At 41.9% G+C, this 12,180-nt stretch overlaps 1 protein-coding gene across 1 annotated transcript in view; it reads right to left on the reverse strand.

Annotated features, from left to right (window-relative positions):
- Positions 1 to 307: 307 nt before the first annotated feature.
- Positions 308 to 12,180, reverse strand: part of LOC111973159 (RNA-binding protein 33-like) — a 42,922-nt gene continuing 31,049 nt past the window's right edge. Inside the window, 6 exon segments of the mRNA XM_024000413.2 lie at positions 308 to 4,916; positions 5,057 to 5,145; positions 5,320 to 5,376; positions 5,378 to 5,448; positions 5,451 to 5,589; positions 6,500 to 6,673. Coding sequence (XP_023856181.1) covers positions 4,868 to 4,916; positions 5,057 to 5,145; positions 5,320 to 5,376; positions 5,378 to 5,448; positions 5,451 to 5,589; positions 6,500 to 6,673 — 579 coding nt within the window. The 3' untranslated portion in view covers positions 308 to 4,867.

Consider the following 12,180-nt stretch of genomic DNA (forward strand, 5'->3'; position numbering starts at 1 on the left):
TCCATAAAAATGTTAGTGGAAACTGTTTTGTTGGGGTGCATCTAATGTTTCCACCAACCACTAGGTGTCTCTGCAACACTGTAGATGCTTGGTAGTAACTTGGAAAAAGCCACAGAGCCYCAAAAGAGCACATGACCACAATCTTCAAAGGAAGTGGTAATAACATAGAAATATGTTTATAAGCATAACTTTAGCATATTTCTTATCTGCTTCTAGTAAGCTCTTTATACTATTACAATTATGATCATCTTCATCACTCTAGACTGTTTCAATCTGAAAGTTATTTCAAGAGAAACAAAAGACAAAAGACATTTAAAAGTGTTTATTTAGGTAAGAATCACTTAACTCTTCAACAATGTACATTGTAGCTTGTATTTTTCGTAAAAATCATTTAGCTTTTCAACGTGTTGCGTCAATATTCAGTGTACAAACGCATCACAGGCAAACATTTCACGGACAAACACTGAAGTTCTTAAACAACAACATTTCATCACAAACTTTGGGGTTGTACAATCTCGACGGATCACCATGTCTCCCAACACAAATGTGAAACATACATTTTGGTATTTCTGTCAACGATTCAAGTCCGTTTTTTTCAGTGCTTGACAATATCACACCGCACAAGAAAATCAGTGTWGTACCTTTTCCACGATCCAACCAAACATTTGAATGCCGAGCATAGCTGGCATGAGTTGGGTGGAGTGGAAGCGAGTGGCTTTAAGTGTGTCTGATCTGTGACCCCCGGGTGTCGTCACAGAGATGTTAACCTCCATCCATTGGGCTAACAAACAAAGGTAATCCAGGCAAGGCCCCTGCTTGATACAGAGGGTTAAGAGCAGTAACAACCACCACCACAATAACAACACACATCAACTGAGTCAACGCCAACCTTGGAGGTTTGGGGCGGGGGGTTGGGAGGATAGGGTTACAGGAAAAGAGGTTGGAAGAAGGAGAAGTCTGGCCAAGGGTGTTTGARGTCCAAAACCACGCTGCAAAATTGACTGAAGATGAGGAAAAATGCGTCAATTGTGTTCTCACAGGACCTGCAAATCAAACAAATAGTGTTAGCATTGACGCAAGGTGTCAGTGGGCGGGATCCGACCTATAACGGAGAGAAGGAGTCAACTATGGTTATTCAGCCGTGGTTCTGCAAAACACAACGCGCTTCTGGATCCCATCCAGAACACCTGAGAAGAATAACAAATGTTAGTCGYTCCAAGATCTTTTAAACTTCAGGTTAAACTTCAATCCAACTGTCTTGTTTTGACCTTGGTAACATGTTAAGCAGCATAGCAGTTCACTGGACGTTCCCAGGGGGYGAAAACCATAGACATTTCAAATAAAATAACCAATAGCAGAAACAATAAGACAATATGAGCAGATCAGTCGATCACGAAGACACTATGTAACATCTTGTTTAAAATCTAAATTGGTGCAGCTTTGTTGTTGAAATCATCAACATTAAACCCGCTAAAGAGGAGCGCTCCAAACCTGATGACATAAAAATCATTACGTTCATCACAAAGCTCATGCAAGTACATTGGCAATAAAACCTGAGAAAGAAGGTACAAATAGGTCCAATATGAACCTGTTCTCCGTCACCAGACATAACTTATGTCGTATACTGATGTGACTTAAATGGCATAGCCGATACTTTAAATAAATCCATAGGATTCAGAATTCAAATTCAATACAGTTAGAAAAAGAAAACAAAAAGGAGCAAAAACAAAACTAGGTCAGCTGAGTCAAAGTGAAACCACGAAAGGGGAACAGCGACAAACAAAACCACTTAAAAATTGTACTCAGCATCATGTACCCTTCTATGTCTTGCAGGAAACCGCAAGATTTGGACTTACAGCTAATACTATCGGCATTTAAAATACTTCATAAATTATCAGTGCTGAGTGTTGGAGGGATGAGGGTAATTCAATATATACTATGAATAAGTACACTCAAATAATTGACTACAATAGATTCCTTGCCACAAATAATGGCATATTATTGTACCAAATTGGTATGTAATGGAAATATGTAGCCTACGTTAAAAAGTACCTCATCTTATTGCTACACCTAGATCCCAAGGTTCATTGCGCAACAGGCAATTGGTCAAGGATTTGGTCAAACACAGCACAGGGAGGGGAGTCAATGCATGAAACAATACCAGGGGGGCTAAAAACGAAACAATACCTTAAGAAAAATATTAGATCATAATGAATGACAGCTTGCATCAGAATTGAGCTTCATCGTAAAGCACAAGACACAGAGACATTAGACACACAGACAAAGTTGTGGGCTGGAGACGTTAAATCGGCTTCACATACCCATATCTTCATGGTATATATAGGCCATATTTTATTTATTTCCCCTTAAAAAAAGTCTTCAAATATCTACGAACAGAAACGGGGTCCAGGGTCACTTTAGTTTTGGTTCAACACACAAACTAAACACTAGTAGAATAATTCAAGTCTGGACACATCAGTTTTTTTTTATATAGACATATATAAAAAGTGAACTTGATACAACAAAGCACATAACGAGAACTCAGAAAGTTTGGAACAACGATAAACATTCGGTGAAAGTTCTACTTGTTTGGTGTTATGTACATTACTAATACACTGATAATGGTTGCCCCCACACCGGTATTGCTCTGAACGACTTGAACGAAAACATACAAAAAGAATGTAATTATACTTCGACTGTTCTATTCTCATTTCTTTTACTCGAGGTTTGCCACTTTCGGAAGCAAGGAAATGTCAACAATATTTTCAAAATAAAAACTTCACCACACCTCCAGCAAMACTGAAATGTACTACGTTGTCTTCAGAAGTAAATTGGACTTTGTTGCACCAGATACCAGGTTTCCGTAAACCTGAAATGGATCAATACTAAATCAAATGAACCACTGAAGGAAGGGAACATCCTCATGACATCAAAAGACCTGTGTGTGTGTGTGTGTGCGTTATGTACGCATGCATGTATGTGTTCATTAATCTAGATAATCACTCAGCATAGAAAGAGTTGGTAAATTAATTTGTTCTGGAAAGTAAAACAAAACACAAACGTCCTCTTTCCTTTAGCGGCTTGGTGTTCTTATCAGAATGCTAAACTACAGAGATTGTCAAGACTGCTACGACATCTTTAAATTCTGGCCAAACACAAAAACAACAAACCAGTATCCTTGTTTTACCATTAAATCAAAAGTAACGTTTACTATTAAATTAAAGCTCTATATGAATATCAGCTAGTCAGAAAGTCATGCAAACCAGACCAAACCAGGCTTCCAACTGTTCCTAAATGAGCCATATCAATAGTTTTCATAATATAAATYGGCCAACAACATTCATTGTATCAGTAATCCAATACAGATAAATATGAATTTATAGCAACTTAAACAAATCTGCTACAACGTAAAAGTGTACCCTGCAAAAAAARACGGGAAGCTTCATAAGGTCTTTCTTTTTCCAATCAATCTGTGAAAGATATTGTTGACATAGTTTTATAGCCTACCAGCCATACTCAGCATTTCAATCATTATCCCAAAGGACCATGACAATCAAAAATCCTTAAAATAGAACTTGTAATGATAATTTATTCTGGAGCACACCCACTAAACCTGACATGTACCAATGAAATCAGAATATGCTAAAAAAAAATATATACAAAACTAAAGTTGAGTGAATCAGAAAAGTAAAATAATGTCTAAAACCCATTTCGAGATCGCTCCAATGTAGGCGGCCTATTCGTGTATAACCAATTAAAAGACGAAATAAAAGGCTCAGTGATCAAGTAACACTACCGGACAAAATGGACTCTTTAGTGCGAGAAGGAAAATGAAACCAGTCTTTACCAGTTAACGTCAATTAACTTAAAAGTGCAGAAGAAAACCTAACATATAGACACTATTATCCATGTTATCCAGTTTTAATGTTAGGAATAAGATATTACTATATTTTGTATGGCCAGTCAATCTAGATTCTATTCGAACAAAAATCCTTGGAACCATTACCTGATGCATGTGTAAGTTTGAATCATCCTCATCATCACACCCTCAAACTGCATTTGAACAGAATTTTTGTTAATGGCTTTAATACGTTCCCACATGTTCTCCACTAGGCAGTGCCATTTACCCAGAAACTAAACGCTGCTTGAGGAAGGGCCCTACCCAAAAAGCCACCCCATAGTGTACATAATCATTATCAAATGCTGCCATCTATAGGAGGAAAATGGCACTGCCAGAAGGAAAACTATGTAGTGGCAAGCCTCGCTCCTGTTCTACACCTGTTTTATTCAGTAGCTTTCCTCGAATCCAAAACACCTGTTCAGAAAATGAGCAAAATCTTGAGGTACAGCCTAAAACAATAGCCTACAACACAGGCAGATCTCCARAACTCTTCTCTCTTAACTGTTGATATCGATGGGGTTCACAACTGAGCTGAGGATGGGAGCAACCATTATCCAGTGTCAACCACTACTTCTTGTTGTCGTTAGTGCCCGATGCACAAACCTTTTACTCAAACCTTTTCTCATATCTCACATTTCTTCTGTCACAGTTTGAACGTCACCAGACCGGCGACCATGAACATATTGTCACATGAAACTGGCATTGAACCTCCCCCATGACCGCAATTCAACCATGAGAAAAAAAACATGCTGCTTTGTGCTGAGGATCTCCACAGTAGATAGTCTGCAGGCGAGGCGGTTGGGGGTGCTTGTTGTGAGGAGGATGAGGGTACGGTGTAGGTTAGTGTTCCATTGGGACGTGGTTACATCTAGCTGAAGGAGCTGTACACGGGAGCCTCAAGGTTGAATAAGCATCTGACGCGACGTCCCCGCACCGGGCGCTCGCCGCCTCCCTCTACCGCTCGCTTCAGCCGTCAATCAGCGACACGTCAATGTGCGACAAATCTATCATATGCCTGTATGGTTACAAAAGGAGGATGTCTCGTTGAGTAAGCGTTCTAATTTGGCGTTAGGTGTAGGCCCTATTTTAGAGAGATGACCTCATTAGGATTTGTGGGTTTTAAAAAGGGAGAGTGAAACAAAGTGGTTCATTTACCTGTTGAAGCTGACTTGGAAACTCAGGGCATGCTGGGGATTGTGAAATTTGGCAATAGCTTTCCTCTGATGGGGCAGCATTTTGAACATCTGCAGCCGAATAAGCAGAAGAAGGGAAGAGCATGCGTTTAGAACAGGGCAGTTGCTGCTACTCTCATCTCAAGCTTCTCTCATCCATATTGGGCCCTGGTTGAAAGTAGCACACAATATGTGGAGAATAGGGTGTCGTTTGTTGGGACACAGACATGGGGGGGGGGGGCATACCTGGATGGGGCCGATGGAGTTGAGCAGGTTTTGGAGCTGCGTGTCCGTGGTGGATGTAGGACAGGCCGTCTATGGACACAGTGCAGGCCTGGCTGTCCCCCGTCACCGCCCCTCGCTGATTCTGTCTGGTGGCATCAGGCGCCCACACCCCAGCTGACCCGCTCCTCCTGCCACCGCTGCCCCTCTGGCTCTGCCACGCCCACACCCCAGCTGACCAGCTCCTCCTGCCACCGCTGCCCCTCTGGCTCTGCCACGTCCCGGGACAACCACCTGTACCAGGCAGGGAGGAAAGCAGGGGGGGGGGGGTTGATGAGAAGAGAGGAAACGGCTTGAACCTCTTATGCAAGCATGTTGATGTTTTAATTCCGTATCCAGCCGAGTGGAGACGAGATGTCTGACACATCTACCGGGTCTACTGTTTTTCAGCATGAGTGAAAATTCAACAACCGGATGGTTTTCCTCCCTTCTATTTTCCCAAACACCTCCAGGCTGCTGAGCTGCTTTTTCTTGATTGACTCATCATATTTCTATATACGGCGTCAACGTCAAGCCATGACGACTGCTGCCTGCGCGCTGTGTGCATCTGCTGCATCGAGGGAGAGACCCCAGAGTACAGAGAAGAGAACCAGCCAGGCGCCGTGGTGACTGACTCCCCCGGTCAGCGTCGCCGAGCTGAGGGTGTCCGCCGAGACGGCAGGCTGCTGACAGGCGTGCAGAGATGCCAGGAGACCCTGTGTCACGCCGACTCTCAGCTTGTCAACATTACAATACCTGGCATACTAGCCTGTCATATTACTAGAGCTACTCCAATTGGTAAACCTACTAAATGGCAGGGGAACGCCAGAGGTATAAAAAACATATAGAGAATAGCAATGTGCTCAGAGGATTTCTTACATTTATATTTAAGATGAAAGACCTAGTTACCGCTCCTATCCAAAACACAACACCCGTCCTTAACAAATATGACAGTATTAGACAATTTTGTATCATTTCATCAGAGGAAACGCATGTTCTGTCCAAAATGGCACCCCATATGGCTCTGGTCAAAGGTAATGCACTATGTAGGGAAATAGGGTGCACTATGTAGGGAATAGGGTGCCATTTGGGAAATGTTAAATGTTTTATGTATTTTGTGTAGTGGTGGTAATGGGGCTAAGTGTGAGGAGGGAGAACAACCTACCCTGTTGCCCAGGCCCCCTCTGTCCCCCTGTGTGACCAGGCCCTGTATGGGCTGTCCTCCGGGGGGGTTGGCCAGGGTTATCTTCCTCACTGGGCCCTGGCGGAGATGGGGGGCGGGCCTGGTCGCCTGCTGCTGCTGCTGGATGGGGGCGCTGATACCACTCACATCTGCTCCCTGGAGATCACACAGCACAGGGGAAATAAATAGACTGCAGGGGCTGCGTCCCAAATTGCACCATGTTCCCTATATAGAGTGCGTTCAGAAAGTATTCACACCCCTTGCCTTTTTACGCATTTTGTTGTTACAGCCTGAATTTAGAATGGATTAAATTGACATTTGTCACTGGCCTACACCCAATACCTCATAATGTCAAAGTGGAATTATGTTTTTGACATTTTTACAAATGAATAAAGAATTAAAAGCCAAAATGTCTTGAGTCAGTAAGTATTCAACCACTTTGTTATGGCAAGCCTAAATAAGTTCAGGTGTAAAAATGTGCTTAACAAGTCACATAARTTGCATGGACACACTCTGTGTGCAATAATAGTGTTTAAGGTATCAACAAAAAATATATGAAAAAATTATTGRATGAAACATTGAATTTGGCACTACTGCTATTAGCCAACAGAAACGCATTGAATAACAGATTCAATACATGGAATAACAGATGGTCCCAAAAAATATCAAAAGGAAGTTTGTTCTGAAGTGTCTGTCCTACAGTTGAAGTCGGAAGTTTACATACACTTAGCTTGGAGTAATTAAAACTTGTTTTTCAACCACTCCACAAATTTCTTGTTAACAAACTATAGTTTTGGCAAGTCGGTTAGGACATCTACTTTGTACAGTCATGGCCAAAAGTTTTGAGAATGACACAAATATACATTTTCACAAAGTCTGTTGCCTCAGTTTGTATGATGGCAATTTGCATATACTCCAGAATGTTATGAAGAGTGATCAGATGAATTGCAATTAATTGCAAAGTCCCTCTTTGCCATGCAAAGGAACTGAATCCCCCAAAAAACATTTCCACTGCATTTCAGCCCTGCCACAAAAGGACCAGTGATTCTCTCGTTAACACAGTTGTGAGTGTTGACGAGGACAAGGCTGGAGATCACTCTGTCATGCTAATTCAGTTCGAATAACAGACTGGAAGCTTCAAAAGGAGGGTGGTGCTTGGAATCATTGTTCTTCCTCTGTCAACCATGGTTACCTGCAAGGAAACACGTGCCGTCATCATGCTTTGCACAAAAAGGGCTTCACAAAAAGGGCCAGTAAGATTGCACCTAAATCAACCATTTATCGGATCATCAAGAACTTCAAGGAGAGCGGTTAAATTGTTGTGAAGAAGGCTTCAGGGCGCCCAAGAAAGTCCAGCAAGCGCCAGGACCGTCTCCTAAAGTTGATTCAGCTGCGGGATTGGGGCACCACCAGTACAGAGCTTGCTCAGGAATGGCAGCAGGCAGGTGTGAGTGCATCTGCACGCACAGTGAGGTGAAGACTTTTGGAGGATGGCCTGGTGTCAAGGGCAGCAAAGAAGTCACTTCTCTCCAGGAAAAACATCAGGGACAGACTGATATTCTGCAAAAGGTACAGGGATTGGACTGCTGAGGACTGGGATAAAGTCATTTTCTCTGATGAATCCCCTTTCTGATCGTTTGGGGCATCTGGAAAAAAGCTTGTCTGGAGAAGACAAGGTGAGTGCTACCATCAGTCCTGTGTCATGCCAACAGTAAAGCATCCTGAGACCATTCATGTGTGGGGTTGCTTCTCAGCCAAGGGAGTGGGCTCACTCACAAATGTTCCTAAGAACACAGCCACGAATAAAGAATGGTACCAACACATCCTCCGAGAGCAACTTCTCCCAACCATCCAGGAACAGTTTGGTGACGAACAATGCCTTTTCCAGCATGATGGAGCACCTTKCCATTAAGGCAAAAGTGATAACTAAGTGGCTCGGGGAACAAAACATCAATATTTTGGGTCCATGGCCAGGAAACTCCCCAGACCTTAATCCCATTGAGAATTTGTGGTCAATCCTCAAGAGGCGGGTGGACAAACAAAAACCCACAAATTCTGACAAACTCCAAGCATTGATTATGCAAGAATGGGCTGCCATCAGTCAGGATGTGGCCCAGAAGTTAATTGACAGCATGCCAGGGCGGATTGCAGAGATCTTGAAAAAGGGTCAACACTGCAAATATTGACTCTTTGCATCAACTTCATGTAACTGTCAATAACAGCCTTTGACACTTATGAAATGCTTGTAATTATACTTCAGTATTCCATAGTAACATCTGACAAAAATATCTAAAGACACTGAAGCAGCAAACGTGAAAATTTATATTTGTGTCATTCTCAAAACTTTTGGCCTCGACTGTATATGACACAAGTCATTTTTCCAACAATTGTTTACAGACAGATTATTTCACTTATAATTCACTGCATCACAATTCCAGTGGGTCAGAAATGTACATACACTAAGTTGACTGTGCCTTTAAACCTGTCTCTTATACACATCTAGATGTGTATAAGAGACAGCAGTAAAACGAGTCCTATATCAACATAACCTGAAAGGCAGCTTAGCAAGGAAGAAGCCACTGCTCCAAAACCGCCATAAAAAAGCCAGAGTACGGTTTGCAACTGCACATGGGGACAAAGATCATACTTTTGAGACATGTCCTCTGATCTGATGAAACAAAAATAATGACCATCGTTACGTTTGGAGGAAAAAGGGGGAGGCTTGCATGCCGAAGAACACCATCCCAACCGTCAAGCACATTGGTAGCAGCATCATGTTGCGGAGGTGCTTTGCTGCAGGAGGGACTGGTGCACTTCACAAAATAGATGGCATCATGAGGTAGGAAAATTATGTGGATATATTGAAGCAACATCTCAAGACATCAGTCAGGAAGTTAAAGCTTGGTCGCAAATGGGTCTTCCAAATGGACAATGACTCCAAGCATACTTCCAAAGACAAAATGTGACAGAATGGCTTCAGGACAACAAAGTCAAGGTATTGGAGTGGACATCACAAAGCCCTGACCTCATCCTATAGAAAATGTGTGGGCAGAACTGAAAAAGCRTGTGCRAGCAWGGAGGCCTACAAACCTGACTCMGTTACACCAGCTCTGTCAGGAGGAATGGGCCAAAATTCACCCAAWTTATTGTGGGAAGCTTGTGGAAGGCTACCCGAAACGCTTGACCCAAGTCAAACAATTTAAAGGCAATGCTACAAAATACTGATTTAGTGTATGTAAACTTCTGACCGACTGGGAATGTGATGAAAGAAATAAAAGCTGAAATAAATAATTCTCTCTACTATTATTCTGACATTTCACATTCTTAAAATAAAGTGGTGATCTTAACTGACCTAAAACGGGGAATTTTTACTAGGATTAAATGTCAGGATATGTGAAAAACTGAGTTTAAATGTATTTGGCTAAGTTGTATGTAAACTTCCGACTTCAACTGTATATCTGTGAGATCTAAGAAATTATTTATTTATCCCCTTATTTTAGGCACTAAACTCCATATATACTTCCATACATTTTTTAAACTGGTACCAGGGACTTTATGATAAGTCTTAGGAGTTGTCATAATAGTTTGCAGGCCAAACCGTTACAGATGTTTTTGTAAGAAGAACGATTTTCGGGATGTCTCATGGTCTGACAAACACCGCTCTAGCTCTGCCACCTTTCACCGCAGATGAGGAAATGCAATATCGGCGGATGCGGTGGATTGAGACGCAGCCCAGGCAAAAAAACAGATATCTTTAGCTTAAAACAGACGGATTTTGATAATCATTTATTATTATTATGTTCATTAGATTTCTGTAGGGGCGAGGAAATTGTAGGCCAACGGTTAACATGATTTGTTTGTGACTACCTCATCTCTGTAGACCAGGGAGGTTTTCCTATGGTTGGCTAAGAAGGGCACCTATCGGTAGATGGGCAAAATAAAAAGCAGACATTGAATATCTCTTTGAGCATGATGAAGTTATTTATTACACTTTGGATAGTGTATCAATACACCATGCCAATACAAAGATACAGGCGTCCTTCCTAACAGAGTTGCCGGAGAGGAAGGAAACCGCTTAGGGATTTAACCATGAGGCCAATGGTGACTTTAAAATAGTTACAGAATTTTATGGATGTGATAGAAGAAAACTGAGGATGGATCAACAACATTGTAGTTACTCCACAATACTAACCTAATTGACAGAATGAAAAGAAAGAAGCCTGTACAGAATAAAACATGTTCCAAAACATACATCCTGTTTGCAACAAAAGTAATACTGCAAAAAATGTAGTAATTTTTTAAAAGTATATGGGTGGCTGCATCATGTTATGTGTATGCTTGTAATCTTTAAGGACTGGAGTTTTTCAGGATTAAAAAAAAGACACGGAATGAAGCTAAGCATAGGCAAAATCCTAGAGGAAAACCTGGTTCAGTCTGCTTTCCACCAGACACTGGGAGACAAATGTACCTTTCAGCAGGAAAATAACCTAAAACACAAGGCCACATTTACACTGGAGTTGCATACCAAGAAGACAGTGAATGTTCCTGAGTGGCTTTGACTTAAATCTACTTGAAAATCTATGGCAAGACCTGAAAATGGTTGTCTAGCAATGATCAACAACCAATGACAGAGCTTGAAGAATTTTGAAAAGAATAAATGGGCAAATGTTGCACAATCCAAGTGTGGAAAGCTCTTAGAGACTTACCTATAAAGACTCACAGCTGTTATCGCTGCCAAAGGTGCTTCTATAAAGCATTGACTTGGGGGTGTGAATACTTAAGTAAATTATATAAATCTGTATTTCATTTTCAATAGATTTGCTAAAATGTCATGTTTTTACTTTGTCATTATGGGGTATTGTGTGTAGATGGGTGAACAGCAATTATATTTCATCCATTTTGAATTCAGGCTATAACACAACAAAACGTGGAATAAGTCAAGTGGTATGAATACTTTCTGAAGGCACTGCACTCCTTTTGACTTATTGTAGTGCACTACCCATAGGGGGCTCTGGTCAGAAGTTGTGCACTTTGTAGGGCATAGGTTGCCATTTCGGACGTATACCCTCTGATCGATTGCCTTCCCACACATTTCTTGGTTTTAACACACAGTTATACCGTATATTGTCCGACTGGAGTCCTAAGACCTTGAAATCAATACAAGTGCCCGGCGATTCAGAGAACACAGACCGATCACGGATTCCAGAATGGTTGAAAAAGATCCTGCCCGAAATGGACCGCCAGAGCAATGTCTGAAGCGAGGCTAGCTTCCCCGTTCAGACCTCACAATACCCATGAAGACATTCGCTTTGAGGTGGAGCAGTGTGGGCCTCATGCTGTGAATGGATACAACATGGGATGGTGGATGGACACACTCGTTATTAAATAAGAGTTACAGATAGCTAGGGCTGTGCAGCCTACGATTACCATGCTTATACACACACGACACACAAACCGGCACAGGCTGCCACAGCTGAAAGGTCGTCTCTCGTCTCCTCTCTTATTCTAAATGTGACAGATCAATACCGGGGAGAGAAAGACAGCAGTGGTATATGACTTACCAGTCTCTTGCCGTCCCCCCCCCCCAGCAAATGGATTAATCCTCCTATAGAAATCTACAGCTGCTGATTGCACCCATCAGATGCTAAGCTGCATTACAACCG

The sequence above is a fragment of the Salvelinus sp. IW2-2015 genome, linkage group LG14 (assembly GCF_002910315.2).
Source record: "Salvelinus sp. IW2-2015 linkage group LG14, ASM291031v2, whole genome shotgun sequence".
Classification (NCBI taxonomy): Eukaryota; Metazoa; Chordata; class Actinopteri; order Salmoniformes; family Salmonidae; genus Salvelinus; species Salvelinus sp. IW2-2015.